This window comes from Oreochromis aureus, linkage group 11 (genome assembly GCF_013358895.1).
Source record: "Oreochromis aureus strain Israel breed Guangdong linkage group 11, ZZ_aureus, whole genome shotgun sequence".
NCBI lineage: Eukaryota > Metazoa > Chordata > Actinopteri > Cichliformes > Cichlidae > Oreochromis > Oreochromis aureus.
Window position 1 is genome coordinate 7,687,712 of NC_052952.1, and position 24,848 is coordinate 7,712,559.

At 38.3% G+C, this 24,848-nt stretch overlaps 2 protein-coding genes and 1 pseudogene across 4 annotated transcripts in view; 1 reads left to right on the forward strand and 2 right to left on the reverse strand.

Annotated features, from left to right (window-relative positions):
* Positions 1–1,269, reverse strand: part of LOC116329849 (focal adhesion kinase 1) — a 65,323-nt gene extending 64,054 nt beyond the window's left edge. The window contains exon 1 of the mRNA XM_031751995.2: positions 1,010–1,269. The gene's annotated coding sequence lies outside the window, so the exon portion shown is untranslated. The remainder of the gene's footprint in view (positions 1–1,009) is intronic.
* A 2,926-nt stretch (positions 1,270–4,195) lies between these two features.
* Positions 4,196–8,235, reverse strand: LOC116329450 (annotated as a pseudogene).
* A 7,268-nt stretch (positions 8,236–15,503) lies between these two features.
* On the forward strand, positions 15,504–24,366 carry LOC116329835 (protein tyrosine phosphatase type IVA 3). Of its 3 annotated transcripts, none has more exons than XM_031751937.2 (7): positions 15,504–15,875; positions 18,288–18,713; positions 21,323–21,452; positions 21,612–21,704; positions 21,800–21,930; positions 22,167–22,241; positions 23,025–24,366. In XM_031751937.2, exons 3-7 carry the CDS (start codon positions 21,357–21,359, stop codon positions 23,140–23,142), a joined length of 513 nt encoding a protein of 170 aa, XP_031607797.1. In that variant the 5' UTR covers positions 15,504–15,875; positions 18,288–18,713; positions 21,323–21,356; the 3' UTR covers positions 23,143–24,366. The 3 variants fall into 3 exon arrangements, with proteins under 3 accessions (XP_031607797.1, XP_031607805.1, XP_039475065.1); XM_031751945.2 differs by lacking the exon at positions 15,504–15,875 and adding an exon at positions 16,210–16,321; XM_039619131.1 differs by lacking the exon at positions 15,504–15,875 and adding an exon at positions 16,572–16,666.
* Positions 24,367–24,848: the final 482 nt, after the last annotated feature.

Consider the following 24,848-nt stretch of genomic DNA (forward strand, 5'->3'; position numbering starts at 1 on the left):
TACGAAAAAGTGACATTTCTTGATAATTCACTGAGAAAAAAAAAGTGGTCATATCCCTTTTTCAGGAGAGAAGTATATTCCATGTCAAGCATGGTTATTTTGTCCATGATCACATCATAATATCTGCGAACACACTTTGGTTTCCTGACCCAGTGGTTTTTGCTGCTAGAGGATGTTTGCAGGGATGTGATCTGGGGTAACAGTCACATAAAAGCAGGAAACAAGACAGCAAAGCATCAGGAAAACAGACATCTGTAGGAGACAAGTCAGGGCAGCTTGGATTCAAAAAACCCTGAAATCAAAAAAGCAAATAACTGACAAACCCTCGACCACAGAGCTGCTGCACTAAGCTGTGAACCAGGTTTAATTCTGTCAGGTTTACCATTATACATAAATTTCTGTTTAATCCCATCAAGCACGCTCACAAATGATTTGTGGCCCTAAAAACACACAAAAAAACCCCACAGGATCTGCTCAAATATTAATCCATTTCAATCGGCCTAGTTCAGTGATCAGTGTGCAGTAATGAGGTTGACAAGGCAGCAAACAGCCCCCAAAACACTTGAGACATTCAGTTTTAAGTAAAGGCTGTCTCCCCCTTTTGTCTCCAAACCATTGCCTGCAAAAAATAAGTCTCAGTGTGACCCACTCGTTGCTCAACAAAACACAGCTGTTTTGCAAAGGCGTTGTTGCTCCGCATGACAGAAATCCTGCCTGGTTTGGACCTTTGCACCCACCGGAGAAACACAGAGGGGTGGTTTCGGCCACTGCCTGTCTGTTAGGAATACAAATTACTCCGCCGTGTATAAAACGACCAGTAATTCACATCAGCTAATTCACTCTAAACCCTCATGCCAGCTCCTAAAAACACACCCACACCTAAGTGCATTGTCGTTAACCCCCATTGTCTGTGTGTGTGTGTATGTGTTACCCCCTTTAATGCTAAGCTAGCTAAGCTAACCCAGGGCTATTCCCACTCAGTTCGCTCCCAAGAGGGATCAATACTCACCCGCTTCAGCCCTGGAGCCCGACCGCACCTACTTTCCGTAACCGGACACCTTATCCAGCCAGCGCGTCTGAATTTTATTAACGCATCCACTGATAATAGGAACCGGCTCGATGGATGTCTCTGCGCTCCAGGTCCCTCTCCCCCGTCTGTTTTTGTCCACAACAGCGCCGTGCCCGGTAGTCGGTGTCCACTGACGCTAGCTGTTAGCACTGCTGCTGCCTCTGCTGCTGCTGCTGCTGCTGGAGGAGCCTGATCCTTTACAACATGGCTGCAGCTGGCAGGGCTCATTGACAGGAGGAGAGGGGCCCTACGTGTCCACTCCTGCATCAAGGGACCCCAATTTTTTCTGCATATGAGATCCAGATTTTGGAGTACTAAACTATCCCCCTATTTATTTTGTCACATAAAGAAAAATGGCACAGGAGAGTAAAACCGCCTTATATTGTACATTAATCTTGGGGTCTTAAAAATCCACACATTTAACGTACTATGGTGGTATTTTATTGTTTTACGTATTTATGACCAGTTAAAAAAGGACGTTCTGTAGTGCCGTAGAGGGAAATCTATTTTTGAGCCCATATTTTGCCATATTAAGGAGAAAATACATTATGTTCTGAGGTTTTGATTCTTTCTTGCAGTTGGTTCTGGTTAATAGGACATACAAACAATAGCACTTCATAAAATTACTGTATATATGGTTGCTGACAGGCTCTGTTTTAGACATAAACATTATAACACTGAGTCCTCACCAAATCTGGCTAAAGTATGTGCACACACTGAAGTACACCTTTATTTGATTTTAAGATTTAAGAGGTGCATGTGTCTGTGTGTGTGTGTTGGGAGGGACTGTCAGAGCAGGATGAAGTAAAGCTGTCATTGCTACTATGAAACTGCAACACTGTCTGTAACCGTGTGTCTTTGCTTCTTCACTGAATAAAAAGATGTACAGTGAGTTTATTGAATGGGTCCCTGCATTTCACATATGTATGTCAGTGCTGATGAAAGCTTTAAATATTTTGTATTTTCATAGTGGAACACACTACACAGAGGAACAGTAAAATAAAGGACACAGTGAACCTACAGCTGTGCTAGAGCTCATGTTTAAATGAAGTCTTAAGAGATTTATGTCATACATTATTCATCATTGTTTTATGATGTAAGGCAAACAAAAGAGGGCTTGAAATAAAGATACCCCCCCCCACACACACACACACAATTATTGACTTTGATGCTGACTGCTTTGTGTTTTCTTCTATCTGTGTATCTCCACTGTCTCGCAGCCAAAGCCCAAAACAATCCATCTACTTACACAGCTCCCCCCCCTCCTCACACATACAGTCCCACCTACACATCTACTACATTCATGCATGCAGCCAGCTTATGCCCATGCAAACCCACATTCATGCAGACACATTCTGAATACAGAGATTATTTTTATCCACGCACACGTGTGATGCAAATTATGCTGCAAGAGACGGTGACACTTGGATTAACTCACAATGCCGTGATTACATGGCAGCGAAGCCCACATGTGCACGTCACACACCTTGGCATCTACTGGGACAAAAACATTGTGTTTAATCTAAAAAGAATTGCAAGAAGGTTAAGGCTTTGTATAACACATATATTTCTGCTTTGTTATTGACTGGTAGAAAGTCAAATCACAGTTTAATTGACTGGTTTAAAAAAAAAAAAAAAACCCTGCTGCAGTGGCCAAATAAATGCATTTATATTGGATAAAACATTTGGCTTGTAAAATAATGACTGGCAGTTGTTTGAATAGAAATACATATCATTGCAATTTGTTACCAGATTTAAATGGGTTATGTGTCCAATTCTTTATATAATTCTTTATAATAATTCTTTATTCACTTTTGCTCTGCTATTTTTGCTTGGCACATAATTTCTTGTGTAAACAAATGCAAATGCAAATAAATTAATGATTGGTATATAAGTGTGTAATGTCAAAGCATGTGTGGACAGTTTTCATATGATCTAATTTAACCCAGCCCTGTGGGAGAGGATAAAGAGTGATATAAAACAACAACAGCCATAACACTGAGATTGAAGAGTAATGTTAAAACCCAAGTATGTGATGAATGAGCTGGACTCTATGTGACTGATTTCAGTGCAGCTCTTTTAGACAGTACAGTCTGTTAGGATTGCGTGTGGCTGCATAAGCCTGAGTGGTGCCTGACTGCAGATGATATCAGAGTAAAAGAGGAGGTACAGGCTTCCATCTAGTGGTACATTTGAAGAAGTGCTATATAAATTTTCATGAGTTTTTAGGATTTATTACAACCTTATAAATATCTTGTTATTTAGGCAACAAGCTGAATCGCAGAAAAGACACATTTGGCATCAAAGGCATTATTTTTGTAACACATGCAATTTAAAAGTCCCCCCCCCCCAGTGTCTTTTTGTACTTAAATAGAGCAGTTTAGGTACTAAGAATTGCACACAGACAGTATTATCAGATTCTTGGTGAGGGATTTAAAAAGTAAAAAATAAACCTTGTCAAAGTACTTGTCAAAACCCGCCGTGTAACTTGAGCTCAGACAGGATGTTTGTGATTCAGTTGTGTTATCACAAAAGTCACTAGGCTCACTTCTTTCTGTTTCCACACTCTCAGCTTATTGCATGCACAAACTTGTGACGTTCACGTTCAACCAGCATGATTAATCAGATTTCAAGCTGCATTTTTTAGTAGTTGTCCTACCAAAGAGCAGTAAACAGGATTACAGTAACAGTTACCCTGAAATGCAAGTGATGCTGTGAACAGTGATTCTTTACATAAATGGTCGACAGAGTGCAATATTTGATCAGAAATTGTATTCATCGTTGGTATCTGGCTGTACTTATGGCTGTTTTTGTATTTAGGGATTTCAATTTAATATTTTATATTGTGCTTAAAGAAAAATAATTCACTGACACCACAAAAATGTTTAAATTGTGTTTTATTATTATAAATATAAAGTGCTAATCAAATATAAAGTGCTTTAATATTTGAAGTTAATGTAAAACTTCTTACTAAAGCGTTAGCATTTTGTGAGCTAGAGTGAATATTCATAGTATTTTCCCATAGTTAATAATACACTGCTGTCATAGCTGCATATAATCAACATACATTCCTGGTAATAAACATGTAACTGTTGCACCAGCTAATCCATATTTCTACATCTTTATTATCTCCATAGTGAATACACTTCAAGTTTTAGTGAATACATTCAGATTGTATGAACTTCTCATGTACTGTATTTGATAATAAATATCAGTAAATAAGGAACTCTTATCCAAACCAAGGACGCCTGCAGCAGAAATTGTGGTAAAAGGTCAGTGTCAGAGGGAACACTCATGAACAGAGACATGAATAGAGACAGAGTGAAATGGATGAAGGTAAAGAAAGAGAAATTGAAGGACAAAGATACAGAGACATGTAACAATAGTTCAGTGCAGTATACAGAGAAAGAGGCTTAGGAAATGAAAATGAAGTATGAGTGACTAGGAAGAGAGTAGAGTAGTGACGGTTTAAGAACATACAGAGTGGAAATTTGAGAGAGAATGGGGGGATGGAGAAAGTCACATGGAAGCATATCCTGTGGCCTTTCAGGCAGAGATAGTGCAGATGAAAGGGCATAATTGGAAGATGATGGCCAGAGATGGGAAAGTTAAGAAGACTGTGAGATACACCTGGGTAGTTATGATGAGGTAAAATTTGTATTAAGTGCATGAGACTTAGAAGTGCCTGTGCTCTAGCATGCCACTTCGGTGGCCTTTGAGACACTCTGGTTCACACTGGAAATACTATCCATGGAAACATCGGTGTGAGAGCGTACACGCTTCTCATCGTTGCTGTGTGAACTTATTTGGCTACGTTGCAGCTCGTTGGTATGTGCTCGGCTTCGTGGGCCATCCAAGGACATAAGACTTGAACTGGACGTTGTCCGTGAGCGAAGTCTGGTCATGCTGGCACTGGACACTGTAGAAGAAGGAGGGCAGAGTCCTTTTATTATACTGTATGAGCCTTTCAGTGGTAGTAGGGTGTGTGTGGGGGGGGATGAGCAGTAGTCTCATCCCCCCTCACACACATTCAGAGGTGCTTCTTGTTAATAAAATTAGATTTCAGGAAAGTTATATGAATTAACTTTTTGCTCATTGCTATTTCGGAACATTGCCTTGACCTATATAAAATCCACCTACTATTTTAGTGACTTAATGAAGTAAAGACCATCACAAACAGGGAATTGCGATATTGAATTAAATGCTGTCATCACTAATGGTTGGCAGTTCGTTATTACTTACAATATCCCATGCCCTGGATGAAATATTTGAAGGCTTCAATCACTTTGGCTGGCTGTGGAGAGAAAGATCATAACTATTAGGAGAGAATTTACATTATTCTCAAAGCAGCCAGTAAAATATGTTTTCACACCTGATCCACTTGAGGAAGTCCTCCACAGTCCGCCATCTAGAGGAGGACGAATGAGAAAGAAATATGCATGATTCACTCTAAGGTTATGAACTTATCAGCTCCACAGTTTTAAATAAAATACATCAAATATTCCACGTGTGTTTATTTTTGAGTCAACCAGTTATCCAGTTACCTTAAGCAGTGTGGTTTTGGTGGGGTTGAGCTTAGAGTTGCAGTCCACCACAGCATCCACAGCTGGAGAATGATCTCCTACAATGAGCAGAGTGGAGCACCTACACACCAAGAGGAAGATGAAACAATCAGAGAGACTAAACATATGATCAGGGATTAACTTGGCCTGTTGCAAAGATGCAAGCCTGTGATGGGCAAATGACAGAATTAAAGGGCTGATTTTGTTGAAGGGTCAATAAAAAAGTAAAAGATTCTGTATGAAGACAAATGGTTTTACAAACTTGAGAGTCCTGACGTTGATGTTTCCACCAGGGATGGGTCTTTCCACCTCAAGAGCATTGCGGTGGTTGTAGGAGCAGAAGAACTGACTGACATTGGCCTGGTTCATTGTTGTTGTGATGTGGTGGCGGTATGTGGCGATGAGGTCGTGATTGGTCAGGATCTCATCCTGTAAGTTGGAGACAGATGTTCTGTATTTAGCAGTTGCTGTGTATATATCTTAAGTCATCTTCATATTTTAATCTAAATAAATATATTTAATATATATTATGTATTACTTCATCTTATGATGAGCATTTCAGCCTCGCCTCTGTTTTGGCTACAATGTCTATCACCAGTGTGTGAATGGGTGGATGAAATTAGACACTAGTAAAGCGCTATATAAAAGGCATTTGACAACTTATGATGACATTTCAGTTTTTTCCAAACAAGTGTGCGATGATAGTGTCTGGTAGAGTCTGGGTCCATCCAGTGATCTGTAACATAGTTTCACCAGGTGAAGTTACCTTCATATAGTAATCCTTTAATGCACTGACATTAGGGCTGTTTAAGAACAATTAGAAATGGGAACAATGAAAACATGTTTCATTGCAGCCTGGTGTAAAAATGAATCAAATTTAGGTTGTATCTGACTACATATTGTCTACCTTGGTTGCAAAAGTATCCATTAAGCCTTCAGCACTGGGGTTGATATTGATCAGAACCAGTCCATCCACCAAATCAGGGTGATTCAGCTGCATGCACAGAGGAAAAGATCTGAATCTGTAAGTCTACATCAGCCACAAAAGAATTTAAAGTACTCCCAACATCTCAGATTCAAGACATGTCTAACTGTATCTTTGTAACTTGACTCGAAGAGCAAAGATCCGTATAGAGAAGCCAGAAGATCAACAACAAAAATGGCAAACTCAGCATAAAACCTGCTTTATTTATTTTTAAAAGATTCAGACTCACAGCAAATCTAGCCAGGATGTATGCTCCTGCTCCCACTCCCAAACCAATTACACTACGCAACCTGCAAAACACACAGCCAAAGATTAAGTGGTCCAGATTTAAATCAGAGGTGAATCAAAGTAAACTCTAAAGAGTGTCAGGTCTGACTTACCCAAAGTGTTTGAGGACAGAAGGCAGTGCTTCAGACAGTTGGTCCATGGTAGGGTAGGTGTGACTGAGGGGTCAAAAGTCAGATTTCCCATCAGCATTCACTGGATCTATGACCATACAGCTCACAGAAGTCATATCAAATAATTCTACAATCCCATCATTAATTCTTAAAATACACATGTGGTGTGAGAAATGGGTAACAAAGACCATCTACTAACCCAGCAGGCAGAGTTTTGGCTGCCTCATGCTGTCCTGGTGCTTCAACGTGACAAACAGGAAAATGTCTGATGATTTCGTGCATGTCCTGATGGTTGAACAGAGTCTCAAAACAGGACTTGTCTGCGGCAAGATAACACAGAAATGGCACTGTTAAGCAGTAAACATTTTAAATATAATATAAGAAAACATAAGAAGTAAACAATTTTTAGACACTTTCAAAAGTGTGAAACAGGCCCTTACATGATAAAGCCAACATGCTGTGGTCCAGATACAAAAATAGATTAGAAATGGAAACATGTTTGGACATCATTGTATTTAAACAACTTCAGCTTTTTGCTCCAGGGATTTCCAACTTCATTCATTTCTGTTCTCTTGTATTTAGATCTATTCTATTTATTTAGAGGATATAGAGATGACAAAAACTGTACTGCTGGGGCTGAGAGCTGCTACTTACGGTTCAGTCCAACATCATGAAAGGTCAGGATGGCAGGGTGATTTGCCTTTAGTGTCCTGGTCATGATACAATGGACATTCCCATACTGAGTCTCTACATGCTCCTCCTGAAACAAAGATGCATCAAAGAAGAGTCCAAATCTGGGACTAGTATTCTGTATAAGTTACCCACAAATTAAAACATGCTAAATATAGCCAGGATCTCCTCAAAGTGCTTTACTAGTATAGCCTAAAAGCATGTGATATCAATATAAAAGTCATTAAATTTGCACTGCAATCATAGCAGATTTACCCCTAACCTCCTAAAACCTGTGCTCTTGTTTTGGGATGCATGGGATGCAACAGATCTATGTTGAGCAGAATGAGGTATAATGTGCAGAAAAGCAAACAGGGTCTCAGGACGTTGAGGTTATCCAAATTTCTCTATGATACTCACAGTGATTTGGGGGTTGAAGACAGAGTCACAGTCATTCTCCTCCAGAACCATGGCTGCTGTTGCAGAGGAAGGTTCTTTAAACTCTTTATATATATTTTTCTTTTTCCTTGTTAGTATATCTGGATATTTCTGCAGTCAGATACCATGTGAGAATCGGAGCTCTTTGTGACACACTGTGTGTTTGAGCTGGTTTTTATATCCTCTGACTCTGATCTGTTTTTAAGCCCTGACCGCAACCTGGTTCACACGTGACCGAGTGGACCTTCCTTTTTTAATCTGACCTCAGGCTGCTGTGCTTCCACAGAACCAGCACAGGATTTGTACAAGGAATTATCCCCAACAGTTGCCCTGCAAAATCAAAACGTTATCTTTAAGTGTCATTGCATCGCAATCAGAAATATTACATGCAAACAAGTTAGAGCTGATCATATGATTTTCAATTTTAATTGAGTTATGTTTTTTTTTTTTTCTGGGATTTTAGTACACCTCTTTTTAAAACTTTGAATATGTGCTTTACTTTTTGTACAATTGCAAGTGAAATGTAATAAAACAACTCTTAAATCTGACCCATGGGAAGCTTGATATACTGAAATAAATTCATAATAATAATGAAAAATGCTGTGAGGCATCACTGGAATCACAGCACCTTCAGACGTGAGCTGAGCAGGTCAGCTGTTTAATCTCAGTGAGCCATCTGTTTCTCACAGCAAAGCAGTCTGCTCTCCGTTGCTAAGCTTGACCCTTCTGTTAATGCAGGGTATTATGATTTAATGCCGATAGCTGCTCTGAACTCAGCATGTCATGTAGAACTTGGAAAGACCTGCAGCTAAAATGATCTCCAGTGGCCTATAATTTCAGTCCTCTCAACAAAAACATTCAACAAACATCTTTTACCAAATCAATCCATGCTAAGCTTGAAATATTTTGATAGCTTAAAGTCACTGCAAGAGTCATCTGAGAACAGTACCTTTTAATTTGATCTCAGTGGAACTTTAAAAAACTTTAGGAGAGATACTTTCAACTGCTCCCATATTCACAAAGAATCACCAGAGGAGATGGCTCCACATGTTGGATTGGGGAGCTACCTGACTGGGGATTAGTGCCTCTTCCTGGGATTGAACCAGGGATCTTTTGCTTGTTGGGCAAAAGTGTAAAGCAAACATGAGGATAAAATCAGATGTGATCCTTCGAGAAAAACAGAGAAGACAAATGTGAAATTCTAAATTCCATGAATATGTGCCTCAAATTTTACATATCAAATTTCTGGTTTTACAAAAACAGGAGCAAATTTAAAATCTGCTTAAAAATCAGTCTCCAAGTGAAGCAATGGCATTTTTTCAGGTCTGTTTCAGAAAATTTCATTATTCTTAAAAGAAAATGTTGACATATCAATGCTGCATGTACTGTGAACTGTGTGTTTCTGAAGATGTAGATTAAAAATCAACACATTAAATATGTATTAGAGTGCATCTTAAATGTGGTATGCTTTTTTCTGTTTGGGTGCTTTGAGGGATTTCTGATGGCAAAAAGTCAGAAGTTTCTGGATTAGCTTTAGAAAATCATTGCTGGTTGAAGACGAATCCTTTCATCTTGACTTTACAAACCATGACGAAGTGCATCATATTTGCAAAGTTGATAAAACTCAAATATGCAATTAGAGAACCACAGAGTGGTACCTGGGATACTTCCCAGACAGTAACAGCTGGTTGAACGGAAGCAGAACAGACTGTATCGTGACTGCCTTCTTTAGGAGATATTACCACCACTGCTTTAACCATACACACAGAGCCAGATGAGAGCTGTGTGCACAAGAGATTTAATCCATTTAGTGGTGAGTGAAGAGTAGAAGGCAGCAGATGGGTCTTACCCAGCTTCACGTCACTGTGAAGTCAAAATATCAAAATGTGAACCCTGGCTAAGCTCTGCCCTGCTAGCCTATTTCTCCACTTACCACTGGCACATATACTAGTGCTTATCAAAACAGAGTAAGGGACTGTATAGGAACAAAGATAACATGGAATTGTTACTGAAAAATGCAGTTAAACTACATTTCTTATTAGATGTACAGTAGTTCATTTTTCTCTTTTAGATATACAACTTCAAAATCAAAAGATTAAGCTGATTTTACACAGTTTGCATTGTATCCTGCAAACTAGATCATCGTAATCTTTATCCCGTGCTATAAAGACTGTCAGATTTCACAACGTTATTCAAAGTTTTCTGGCAATCGGGAGAAATGTGCGGGATGGGAGGTGGGGTACATCTCAGACACAGTGATCAGGTGAATGTAGGCACCAGTGTTACTTTTGCTGCTTGCAACTGCTTGTCAAAAGAATATGTTATAAACATTGCTCAACAGAAAAAAATATAAAATAAAATATAATTAAATATTTCTAGCTATTTGTAATGTCTGTTCAGTGTTCTGCAAATAATGCTTCTTAATTGGATTATTAATAAAAATGAAATGTTTTTGCTGACTTGTGATTCTTTTAAAAGGTATTAGTTGAATTAGTTATGCAGTTTTAAAACATTATAGATCAGTGTTTTAACTTTACTGGGCATGGGGACAAAAATACAATTTGTGTTTTTAAGCCAACTGTGGAAAACATAAAGTACTTATAGATATTGTTGTTTCTTATTTTTGTATATGTCATATGAAACTTGTTTTCATTCACTTGTAATGGAAAAAAGAAAAAAAGTGCACCAAATCTGCCCTCCAATCATCATTTCCCTGCAGAGTCCACTAGATGGAGTACCATTACAATCTTCTGGATGCTGTTTCGTCAAACGGCATTATGAAGAAGGCGGCCAGCTTCACCTTTCTTTATTTTTCACCTGATAAACCTCTAACACCCCATTCTCAATACCCTGTTATTAGTTTGTGTGGATGCTCTGCGTTCGTCTGTGTGACTTCTACACACTAACTACCTTTCAATGCATTTTAAACGTTTGGGGAAGAAATTTGAATTTTTATTCGCTTTGATAATCACCTGTGGGCGTGTCTGCTAAAACACAGACGGGAGATGAGGTGAGATGGAAAGCGAATTTATGAAAGGAAAGAAATCTCGGCATACGGTGAAGTGGCTGTTCAGTCATAAGTATCCCCACACTTTCCATCTTCACTGCCTCGCCTCAGGGCACCAGTGTCACACGCAGAGACGCTAAATAAGCACATTAACGTCCTATTGCTGATAATTGGTTGTCACGGTAACCGTTAAGTCTGCAGGTGAAAGTCTTGCTGTCCGACTCTCAGCTTTCAAAACACTCTAATTATACACACAGCAGCTGCTGCCGCTTGCCACACGCTCAGCTGCGTGTGCGCATGTGTGTCTTTCTTGTTTAGACATGATTGTGAGGGAGCACTCGATGCGTGAATGTTTACGTGCAAAACCACACATTACCCTTTCAATGCATATATAAACCAGTTGTAAGAGTATATGTGGTAGGATTTTCATGACCAAACTTTTAAAACAAACTAGAATCCTCTGAAAGATGGATCCAGGCTAATACGAATAAGAAATGATTTATTTAACCCATATTTAGGAAATGTCTTTGTGAAAGCAATTTAAGTAGAAATATCAGTTATGCAGTGTGTATATACTAATGTGCGTATTACATTCTATACTTATAAAGTAATATAAGTAGGCTGTATCGTGAGTTTATTAAAGTATAAAGTCTGGCATGGTGTGCCTTTGCGCTATTTCAAAGTCATTAACACACACTTGTTATGTGTGAAATATGGAGACTGATTACAGTTTAAGAGCTACAACTAATGGATGAAAGTACACTTCCTTTTCATATCCAGTTGCTTTTTTTAGCTGCTAACGCAATTGCATACGATTTCACACAGTGGCGGCATGAATGGTGTGCCTGAGAGACAGATTTACAAACAGCTCCAGAGCAGGGGACCCACTTTGTAATTGTGTATATGAAGATGGTAAATCAGTGTAAGCTTGCCTGCACTCCCACTTCAGGCATTGATTATAAAAGAAGGATTAAGAACCGGAGTTAATGGGACAGTCAAGTAGTCCAAAAGTGTGTTTATGAAAGATTAAACTCTTAGTAATTTGCAGATTTGCATGGGCTGATGTATGGATTTAACAGCTATAAACATACTGCACGAACACAGTGGTATTGTGGTGAAATAACAGATGTCACAGTAGTGGTAGTAAGTTTTTAACTTATCCATAAAATAATTTTATAGCTTGTCCCCCCTCCCCCGCTTTTTTATTTATTCAGTTATTTTACCAGACACAACAACAACAACAAATACAACAGGCTGAAACCAGAAGCTCCTGAGCCAGATTAGAGCTCCTCTGTGGAGGCCACACGAGATTTAAATGGAAAGTCATTCCATGAATGGCTTACCAGGAAAGATGTAGTTGAGCATTTATTCAAGCTTGTGAGGAATAACTAAGAAAAGCAACAACAACAACAACACTTCTTATTTAGGCACAATCACCACTGTGATCACCACAGAAATGTTTTTCTTTTAACTCAAGCAAACCTTCCAGCAACTGCCACTGTAACAGCTAGAATTCATATTAAAATTGTAAATAGGTTAAAAATTTTAACAAAGCCCCCATCAGTTCCCTCAGCTAACATATATTTGTATAAACATGTCTTTTAAATTAAAAAACTCACTTGCACTAGTGTCTACAGACACCTTCAACACACACACACACACACACACACACACACACACACACACACACACACACACTTATGAGATATTAAAAGTTGGATATTAGCAAAACAATAAATTATCTCCAGCCTGTGCATGATGTACCCTCTTGCCCTATGACAGCAGGGGTGGGCTCCACCTGCCCAGTGACCCTGAATTTGATAGGAGGTTAAGAAAATGGATGGATGCACACTTATTTATAATTACCTCGATCATGACCATCAGCAGTGCTTCTATTATTAAAGCAAGCCTTGAATACTTCCTTGTTATTTCCTTGTATCTTTGGGAAAGGAATTAGCACTGAAGTCTTTGCAGGTCAGTGCTTTAATGAAACCGGGAGAGCGGCCATGACCACTTCTCACAGTGTCCTTTGGGCTCCTCATAAAGCACAAGACTGTCAGGAGTGACCTACTGAGTGTCAGCTCACATTTCCAGAAACCACTACATCAATGTTCATGCCAGCACACTCAGGTTTGTAGGATCAAAACAGATGGTCCCTGCAGAGCTGAATTTCCACAGGGTGATCTGACAAAGGAAGCCTTGAAAGGAGGACTACGTGGGTTTGAGAAACAATTAGAAGTGTCATCTCACAGGCACATTTTACTGTTGTCACAAATGGGAGCCCAAATGAACCGAATTAAAATACGTTTCAGTGGAGAGGGACTGGATCAAGCGATCCGATACATGGTTCAGTGACTGTAAATTTCACAAATGATTTTAGAGTTATTTTGTATGGAACTGATGACTGTGATGACAATTTGCACTTGATTTTGAAAGAAATTTGTGGATCATAAGGCTCACAAAAAAGTAACAAAAAATATTTACAAAAAGCAAAATATTTACTCCAAAAAACTTCATAAATATGTGTCCAGACGTACTCAACTCTCATTATTTTACATTAAACAGGGTAAAAGAGAAAAATATATAAAATGTGGCAGGCAAAGGCATCGTTGTAATTTTCGTCTGTTCTGAATATTGTTTTTTGTACATTGAAAATTTTGGCAAAGATTCGCTAGATCGCACAATGCTGCATGATTTCTTAGATCTGCAAAAACAATTAAGCATTTTCAGCACTTTGTCCTATTTGATGCTGAATAATGAATCACTGTATCTGTTACTAGGTTAATGTTGCTGTATACACAGCCTTAAACACTGTCCGTATAGTCCAAGGCTACTTACACAGCTGCGCACCTCTGATTTAACCTCTTGCACTTTGTATCCCCTCATATCTCCCCTAGCCTATATCTTCAACAAACTTCATTATCTAAAGAAGTCACCTACTTTTACTTTGACTAAAATTGATGAAGGATTTTGTGCATTTCTGTTTCAGCTGCATTTGAGAATATTAAAAACATGTTTGATAGTACCAGTGTTGCTGGGTAAATGCTTTATAACCTGTCCTTTGACTGGAGGAAACAGTGCCTCTGATTCCACTCTGGGCTGGAAACAAGGAGCCTTTTTGTATTTCAAAACTTTACCGAGTGTCTCTTATCTGTAGAGTCAAGAGGTTGTTAATTCAGCCTCAAAGTGTTGAAGCTGTTGCTGACGATATGTGGGAACATAAAAATGTCATACTAGCTTTTAGGGTATAAACTGCAAAATAAATGGTTTTGGTTTGTTTTTGCCAGAGTTTGTGTTAAAAGGGAGTTTTTCCTTCCCACTGTTGCCAAGTGGTCAGTTGATTGTTGGGGTTTTCTCTCTATTATTGTAGGGTCTTTGGAATGTACAGAGATGTTTGCAACACAAGCCCTGACTGAACAACAACCAGGTAAAAAAGTATTCTCCAGAACTGCTTGGGATCTTGTAATAAACATGTGGATGCGTTCATGGTATAATCTGTAAAATCAAAAGTGAGATAACAGCAGACCATATTAAATAACAGATGACTACTTATCACCTTGATGCATGAAAAACAGCTCCAGCTCTGAGAAAACATTCACAACCCGAAAACTCATGCCCACTTTAACCACCAGGAACATTGTGATTTTTAATTTGATGAACTGGAAACAGTGTAAGTGGTGCTTTAGCTAATTTTAGCAAGTGAGTGGTGTTTTTTTAAGCTCTCTGTGTGGGTGAACAGTCATGTTAACCACCACTCAAAATGATTGATAGTGAGGTGAGGCCCTGGCTTGTTCTACTATAAAAAAGTATGGACCTGTGACTGCCTTGTGACTTGTTGGACTCACATTCTACACCTCGTAAACACAATTATCCTTTTTTCTCTCTTTTTTTTTTTGTAATTTTCTGGGCAAACACAGCAATGTGCTGACTTCACACTGTAGGCTGGCTGCAAGAAAACAATTCTTGGACTATTGTAACCCCAAAGAGAAAGTTAATTCCTACAAATGGGATCCACAGGTTGACTTGGTCAATCTGTCTGGTAGCTTAAAAGACCGTCTATTTTTAGATGGTTCAGGGAGGGGAAGGCGGGGGGGTCCATGAAGGGAGGGAAAACAAGAAAAAGTCCAGACAGATGTAACACTGCAGCAAATATTCATGAGACCACTCGTTTTATTTTATTTAAGGAGCATGATGTGAAAAACACTGTGACCATGGACTTCCTTGGTTGAACCAAGTAATCTTCAGCCACATTGAAAAGTTTGGAGCTGGACTCTCACCCAGTGCCTTCCAGGAGAGTGGGAGAGAAAGGAGTAGAGTGGATGAAGAAGTGGGAGAGCTGGAGGAGGGGGAGTGAGGCTCTTCCCCTGTGGCTCTAAGAGCATTAACTGTAGTGCGTTCTGCTGGTGACAGGGCTGTCAGGGTCAGATGGCTGCTCAGCCTGATTAGACCAGCTCATAGCAGATCCTAAGCCCAACACACACTGCACCGTTATACCAAGGTGGATCTACGAGCTGGCACATTCAGTACGTCGCAGTTGAGCAGGCCAGAAGGGACACGAGGTGGATAGTTTAGTGTTATAGTGGGGCAGAGCTAAAGGTTATCAAGGAAACATTTAACCTTCTGCTGCTGCTCCTTCCTGCTTGACTACCAGGACCAAAGACTGAAAGAGTTGTTGTTTTACTGTAACAAGAAGGCAGAAGAACTGGTGTTTAGCCAGTGTTTGGAGATGACGCTGAAGAGCTAAGCGGTAAGAACTAAAGCACTCTGCATTTGTTTTGTTGCTATATAAATAGGATAATTATATAGTGTTTCCCAATGCTGTCACAAAGCCAGAAGTGCAACACCCTGCATTCTGGATAAGTGATGCAGAGAATTATAGAAAATCTCCATAAACATTTTTATCCGCGCTATATTGCTGCCACAGACAGTGAGAGAGAGTAAAGCAGGAGGGTACTGTTGTTCCTACAAAAATCTGATGTGTCATAGAATCACACACTAGTACAGATGGAGCTAAAAATACAGCTGCAGGTATTCAGAGTCTACAGGGGTTTACTATAACAGGCAGTCAGCTGGCTGTATGTCAGCACTCAAACTGTTGTAGAACTGCTGCTGCTGCTTCTGCAGGACTTTGGTGTAACTGCCAGTCAGAGCTCTGTGGATTTCCCCTGTTCAGCAGACAAGCTGTCCTCTGAGGTAAGAGGGAAGTTAAGCTTCCAGAAAATAAGTAAAAACTTAGTTATTTAGTGTAACTTCTTTTTCAGAGTGATTGAATCCGATGCTATAATCCTCTTCTTTCTTATCAGCTAACTGGAAGTCAGTAAACAAATGTGTAATCTAATCTGTTTAAAGACCACTGCTAACCGTTTCATTCAGCTTTACATTTCAGACCTTGTGAAGAAGTAACCATAAGGTGGCTCTAAAATAATACTGAGATCCATTTTAGCCTCTCTGTGTCCTGATCCACCATGTGACAGTGCAACAGCTAGGCAGCCAGTCTGGAGACATTGCCTATTTTTACAAACCAAACTACACTCTAAGGTAAAACTGCCAAGTGGCTTTACAGGTTTAATTGGACTTCTGATGTCTGGCCGGTGTTTCTGTATGTTACCCTCATATGAAGTCATTCTACTTTAGATGCTTGCTAAAATAGTGAACAGTTGACCTTTTAGTTATGTTTAGATGCCTTAAAACAGGTTTCTGTGTACTCACAGCATGTCTGTGCCAGCTATGCTGCTTTGCAAATTAGCTTTTATCCCGTGTCTCCGTTGTAACTTTAGTGTCCTTGGGTCACACGAGGCTTCGAGTGAAATGAATGTTCACTTTTAACCAGCTCAGTGGAAAATAAGCGACCTCTATCCCGATTAGCGGTGACACAGGATAAATTCCTAAATATAGATTGTCAACAACTTGGAACCGACTACCCTCTTCTGGAAGAGTGAGTGTGTAAGTCTGTGAGTGATTATGTGTGTCTGTGCGTGTGTGTGTGTGAGTGTGTGTGGTCAGTGCAGAGGCCAAAAGGTGACCAGAGATTACCTCTGGACTTTCCTTTGTTGTTTATTTGATTGCCTTGTTTGAGTGGTAGGTAGAATTATTTAGACAGCTAATAGTATGCTGCATTTTTATGAGAAATATTATTAAGATTATTCAGTGCTTTGTTTTGAATCATACATTAAGAAGAGCCTAACACAACTTATATCTGTACTTTAGAGAAACCGCATTATAACTAACAAGCAGAGTTCATCCTTCATGCTTTCATAACTCTGTATGTGCTGAACTGCTGAACAGAGCCTATTTTCCTGAAAATATATTAAACTGATATGCATACAGGGTTAAGGTTCAGAATAAATCAAAGCAAGTTACTTCAGATTCTCCATAGTTTCACAAAATATTTTTATCTTGCCTTTTTTCCTGCTGAGCCACAACAAAAAACACCTAGGCTAGATTAATTAGAGCATCACTTTATATGAGAATTTCTGCTCATTTTTTTCTTCAAAGCTAACTTAATTTTGTTGATATTGTACAAATGTCATCATCATCTTCATACAATATCATATGGTTTATATTGAATGTCTATGTTGGTATGTCTTCTTAAATAAAGTTGAATTATATGTTTCGTGAAAGTATTATTGTCCTTGAACATGTAATTGAGTTGGGATCTTAGTATATGGCAACCTTGATCTTGTTAATTTAACATTAAAGAATTAAGTTTTTACAGGGACTAGTAGTAACTAGTAACTACTCCCACATTTTTCATTCATTTTCATTCTAATGCCCCACGATTATCTTTAGTGTTTCATATATCTTAATAAATACACACCCTGTGTATTTAATTGGTGTGTCTGTTCTTAATGTGTCATCCACTAACTAATCAAAAGGTGTTTTATCACCTCTGTCTAATGAAAAGTCTGTATTATCATACTGTATGAGTAAGGAATATTTATAAAATGTGTTTGAATGCTTATATGTGTCTTTTAGATCCAGTGTAATTGGGTGTAACTGTAATGCACATGTAATAAAATAGTTTAATTAGTATATATGGCAGCATAATATAACTGGGTTATGTGGAACTGAAAAAAACTGAATATGTGCTAAATTACTAAAAGGACCATGATCAGGGTCATTTTAGTGAGGCTGACTTTTAATATATTTTGTATTTCAGAATTGCTGGTTGATGGAGTTTGTGAGGCGAAGTGGTGACTACTGCCACGCCCAACACATTTAAACCTCATCTGGGATAATGCTGCACCATGTAGTCCTAGGGTTAACCCTACAAGACCACTGGCCTTTGACCTCTGAACCTATCAGCTCATGGGGTAACAAGCGGAGCCTCGACACTGAAAGCTAACTGGAGAAAGACGGAAAGAGAGCGTGACTAAAACTGAGTGTGGTCAAAGAAATAAAAACAGAGAGAAAGTCGACACACTGTAACCTTCTGGACTATAGCAGACTGTTAACTGATGGGATAACAATCAAGACTATAGGACGTCAGACCTGGGAAAATATCTGAAAATAGGAGTTCTGGCTCACCTGGAGAGCAAATATAAACTGAAGACATAGCTGCTGAACGCAACAGCTGGAGCTAAAGGTGAGGAGTCACTGGCCTAAATCTAGTAATGCATCAACACTTTCTTAATATTTCATGACATTTCATTGGTTATATGATTCATTAGAAATTTCTTTAAGGCAGTCAGTATGAGATTAAATGATTTGCCTTTTTTGGAGAGTAGGTTTTACTCACAATGATGCTTTTAACTTCTAGGTCTTACATGGAAAAAATGACTTCTCTGTTTTCAGTGTTATTGAATTTCACCTAAGAAATTCAATAACACTGAATTTCACCTTCTCTTGCTCAAAGTGCTACTTTACACATCAACAATGTTTTGGTGTCTTAGTCTAAGTTGCCGTATTTTGGTGCTGGCACTTACCTGATACTCCTGGAAGAAAAATAAAATGAAGAAGAAATTTGAAAAAAAATGAGAAAGAAATGTCACTTTCCAGAACTCACGTACTAGCTTCTGAGAAAAAGAAAGAAAAAGTCTCCAAACCCTGCTGTGAACAGTTACATGTATTAACTATGTTTCACTTTTTTCAGGAAGTGTTAGGTTAGTATAAATTATGGTACAGCTAAAAACTCAGGAAGCCATTTCACTTCCTGTTAATCCTATTAACCATCAGTCAGAGGCAGCAAAGAATACTTGCGAGCTAAGGCTCTGTCAGTTAGAATGAATGGAGCTCAATTGCTTAAATGACTCTACACCAGCTTCTAGTATTAGTATTCACGGATAAAAATTCTCTTATTGGGTTATTTTACTCATTTCCTTTCACTATACCTACTAGATAGTGAATGCTGTCGGTAAAAACCTGGAATTCTGATAATGCATGCTGATTGGTCAATTAACAAGAGTCTGTAGTCTGCTGATGGCACTAGTTTCCAAATGACAGCTAGAACAGACATTAGAAACATAGTTAAGCTTAAGATGTGATGGTTGATGTTGAGTGCTGCTAGAAATTCTTTGCAGCTTGTCAAATGTGTGAAGTCAAATGTCATAAAATGCCTTATGGTGTTGGGACCTCCCTTAATATTTTTAAGTATGAAGTATTGTAATTGTAATTGTAATAAGTATTTTATTACAATCACAATCCAACACAATCTAAAAATGGAAGTATATCTATTGATTTTGTTATTGCAGTTCTGCTCAGTGTTAATAACTCTTTTTATAAACTACCAGTGATGAGAGGAGACGTTACAATCAGTATTTAATCAACATTTTCAAACAGCTGTGAAGAAAATGTGCATGTTTTTGCAAAGTTTTGAAGACCTTTAGCTTATTACAAAGTGGTATTTTACTTGTAATTGAATTACTTCATCTGCAGTTTTTCAGTTTTCTTTCCTGTTCATGAGGGAAGTCCAGTTTTGGGCTTCACCAAGTGCATTAAAATGAGGTTCAGCATCTGGGGTGGAAATGCAAAGGAAAGTCCCAATAACAGCAAATGCATCCGAGAGCTCTGGAATATCTTTGCCTTTCTTCTCACAAAGCCCCTTATTTTTCTCTCAGGTCCCATGCAGTACTCTCTTCAGCACTTTACCCAGGCTGAGCTACCCTGTGTGGTAGCCTATGTCACCATATTCAGTCTCATGCTCCTGCAGAAGTACAACAAGCTGTCTTTGATTCAGTCCTCTTGCCCTAAGGAAATTAACTATTTTAGCTACATCAACAATGTGGTTAATTTTTGCACTGAGTTTACACTTCCAATTTGTCTCATTTAAGCCCCGGCTTGTCCAGACATACAGTTACCTGTGTGAATAAATCATTCTCTATCGTAGTCCCTCTGCGAGAAATCACAAAGCTGGTCTTGACTGCTCCATCCCTGGATGTGTAAAGCTTGGTTGCTTTTGCACCTTTACTAGCAAAGCATCTGGTGTCTGTCTTTGTTCTGCATCAGTCAATTTCCTGTGTTTCTCTGCATGTTTAGGCTCATAATGACAATTTAAATTGTTATCCTTAAACCCAGCAATCTGCTAACCACAAGCTAACAACACAACTTTATCTCTGATTTTAGTAAATAAATACTTTTTTACTTTTTTTTCCCAAACACACATCTCATAAATGTTTGCTCTGTGAAGTTTCATTCACATACACACACATATGTATGAATGTAAATAAAAAAACAAACAAAAAATGTAGCAGTCACCTTTCAAATAGAAGCAACAAAACTGTAATGTGATTTCCAATAAAATATTTTTTTTAAATGGAAGAAAATGAATGACGTATACCTATTTATATCTTAATCCTAATTTCCCATTGACCACATGGGGTGGGTCAGGGAAACCAAAGGGCCCAGGTCTGCATTAATAATACCTTCTACTGATCACATTATGACAGTCCTACAACATGGACTAAAGCTGCATAGGGTCCTATTCTTTCTGGATTACCTTGTGGGAAACCCCAGTGAAACCCAAAGTTAAGTGAGTGAGAGCTTTAGTATTTTGAAAGTCTTTATTACAGTTCAGGCATTGATATTTATATCTTATCATACTATTACTGGTGGGTTTTTTTTGTTTGTTTGTTTTTGCTTTTACTAGCAAGAAAAAGCACATAACACATAACATTACATAACCAGTCATTTCTTGACATTTTTTATCCGTATTCTACAAAAACAAAATGTGAAAAAGATGACTTCTGGTTTTTACAGGGGTTACACATTGCAAGAATTCACGCTGGTCAACATGAATCGCCCAGCTCCAGTCGAACTGTGCCACAAGAACATGAGATTTCTTATTACACACAACCCAACAGATGGCACACTCAGCTCCTTCATAGAGGTGAGAAATATATGTATGTGTGTCCTGCAAGGGTAGACAATATTATAATGACAAGCGTAATAAAATTAGGATGTTATCTGCATGCTTGTTTCCCTCTGTGATGTCAGCTTGTGTATTGTGACTTCAAAAAAAGTATTTTCCCCACTTTGCCACTTCCAGGACTTGAAGCGATATGGTGCCACAACAGTGGTCCGAGTTTGCGATGTCACTTATGACAAAACACGGCTTGAGAAAGATGGCATTACAGTGGTGGTAAGTTCAGAAACACACACCTTTAATATGAATATTTACTCATTCTATGATCAAATACAGTACACCAGACAGCACCTGTTTGGCCTCTCTTTTAGGACTGGCCATTTGATGACGGAGCCCCGCCACCCAGTAAGCTGGTCGATGATTGGTTGAATCTGCTAAAGAAGAAATTCCAGGAGGATCCAGGAAGCTGTGTGGCTGTTCACTGTGTGGCTGGATTAGGGAGGTAGGAGACATTTAAAGTAAAAATTTAATTTAAAAATACAGAGGAAGACAGGTGTGTGTGCACACATATAAGAGCTTCTGTACCTGTTAGCATCACTGGACAATAACTCATATGTTTGATTTGGAGTGCTTATACTAAAAACTATGACTTAAAGATTTCCCAAGATACAGATAAGCAGAAGTGATTGGACATGTATAACCTAAAACATGGATCGTTGTGTTTATACATGCACACAGGGCTCCTGTGCTTGTTGCTTTGGCTCTGATAGAAAGTGGGATGAAATATGAGGATGCTATTCAACTCATCAGACAGTAAGTACATTTATGTATCATGTCCTGTGTCATATTGAAGATAGTTTTTCTTTCCTTTTTTTCACTTAATGAAAATACTTCAGAAACCAGAGTGGTCTTATATACTCTATATCAGGGGTGCCAAACATGAGGATAGGACCAGAATCGCAAGAAGTGCATCAGGTCCACTACATGGATTTGAAAAATGTCAAGAAGGGCGTCAATTCTGGAATCTTTTTACTCTGTTTTCAGACGTTTTACAGCTTTTCTTTTTGACAAAGACCTCCCCAAACACTAGTAAACATTCCGCTACAGTAGATTACTACATACCAAACTTAGAAAGTCTGCTTTGATGGTGGACTTTATCATCTTTTAACTCCTGGTTTGAGAGTTAATAAATATGTGAAAATGATTTTGCTCTCTGATTTGTTTCACTGCATCATGGGAGGGTTAGCTGTTTTGAGGCCTGAAATTGTCCATAGAAGGCAAAACACTCTCTGTTCCATGCTGTAAAAATGCTTTTATTGCTATAAGTTGGGCATTTTAACATGGGAGTCTATGCTGATTGAAAGTAGTTATAGAAAACATGAACTGATAGGATTAAGTACACTTTATCTATTATATCCTAGAGAGGAACACAATGAGAAATGCAACACAGAAAAAATAGAAAAAAGGTGACAGAAAAAGACTTTTATAGTTGAAAGTACAACGTGCAGTGGAAAATAAAAGATGTCTGTGATCTCTCTGTATTTAATGAACCTCTAAAAGCTTTTAAAAGTTCATACCATTGTGTTTGTGTTTCAGGAAGCGTCGTGGAGCCATCAACAGCAAACAGCTAACCTACCTGGAGAAATATCGATCTAAGCATAGGCTCCGTTTCAAAGACTCCCGCAAACACAAGAACAAATGCTGCATCGTATGAACACATGGACACACACACGCAGGCACACACACACACAGACATTTCTCAGGAATTCAGCAGTACAAGGCTTCAGTCATTGTCACAAATACTAAAAACAGAGGCGTCAGTGCCCATGTTGAATCTTAAAAAGTTTTTCTTCTTTTTTCCCTTACTTTTCTTTTAATATGTTTTTTTTTTTTTGCTCATTTGCTGTAAACAAACAGCTGCAGGATGGATGAAGGAGAGAAAATCATTTTAAAAAGTGTTATAGAGGATTGTTTTTACAATATAATTCTGCAGGGAATTTAGCTATGAGGTGCACGAGTCACATTCAAATGTTCAACCGAACAAGTCCTGAAACTTATACAGATGTGGGGTGAAACTTTGATTCTGTTGTCCCTAGTGACTGATTTTCAGCACCTTAAGTCTGACCCGACTTTAATGAATGTTTAACACTATCAGGATATAAAATTGTAAACAGTTAAATTTGTGTTTCTTTTATTTTTTCTTTCTTTTTGGGCTTAAAAACCCTTAAAAACATGTTTTTAACAATTTGGAGAGACTAAAATTTTACACACCAACAAATCAGGTTTAATCCAAGGGTAATCTTAGCCTGAGGTATTAGTCTCATCCTAGCGCAAATGTTGCTGTGCATATTTAAATTATCCAGTCTAGTTTAAAGTTTTATTATTTTCATATTTACTGGTGTGGAGTTTATTTCAGTTGTATTTTACCTGAATGATGCATGTAAACAATCACTTTGAAAAAATCATTTAAAAATCTGCTTTTGATGATGATGATAATAGAGCATGCACTTTTTATGCAAAAAGTAGAGTCCTTATGACAGTCTCTTTTATTGTAAACGCATCTTCAACCTGAATTGATATACATAAATTAAAATGCATGAAAAACTAAACGGACAATGAAATAGGCAGAGGGTGTAAAACTGAAGTTAGGAGAAGGGAAAATGTTAATAGGATCTAGCAACCCTTTGATTTACAATCTTTACCTGAAAGCATTTTAAAGCAAATGGCAACTATTTTCTTGTTCACATGACGTGTGTGCATATTTGTTTGCTTGTGTGTGCGTGTGGGTGTGGGTATATGGGGCGACCTCTATACATTGTTTACTACTGGGGCTGGCCTGAGCGGACACTTTTTTATGTAAAAAAAAAAAAAAACAAGCTGTAAATGTATTGTCTGTAAATTTTTGAATTGTTTAATAAATGTTATGCCATTATCTCTGTATGTAGTGCGTGGTGTTTATTGTCAGTGTTTGATTAAGAATAAGAATAAGATAAGATAACCTTTATTAGTCCCACACGTGGGAAATTTGTTTTGTCACAGCAGGAAGTGGACAGTGCAAAAGTTATGAAGGAAAAATTAGAATAAAATAAAATAAGAATAAATACAGTACACAACTGTACAGAATAGAATAAAATAAAATACTATATACAGTAGAATAAAATAGAATAAAATATACAATAAGATAAGAATAGAATACAAATGCTATATACAACTGAGTAAAAATACAACGATGCCAGAAAAGATTATTGCACATTAGTATTATTGCACGGGTGTGGGTTTGTGTGTTTGATCAGTTAAAGTCTTTGTTGTGGAGTCTGACAGCAGTGGGGAGGAAAGACCTGCGAAATCTCTCCGTCCCACACCGTGGGTGCCGCAGTCTCCCACTGAAGGAGCTGCTCAGTGCTGTCACAGTCTCATGCA

Coding starts and splice junctions, on each gene's coding strand:
- LOC116329835 (XM_031751937.2), top strand. CDS start 21,357: ATGAATCGCCCAGCTCCAGTCGAACTGTGCCACAAGAACATGAGATTT. Junction 21,453..21,611: donor CACTCAGCTCCTTCATAGAG/GTGAGAAATATA, acceptor TGCCACTTCCAG/GACTTGAAGCGATATGGTGC. Junction 21,705..21,799: donor AAGATGGCATTACAGTGGTG/GTAAGTTCAGAA, acceptor CCTCTCTTTTAG/GACTGGCCATTTGATGACGG.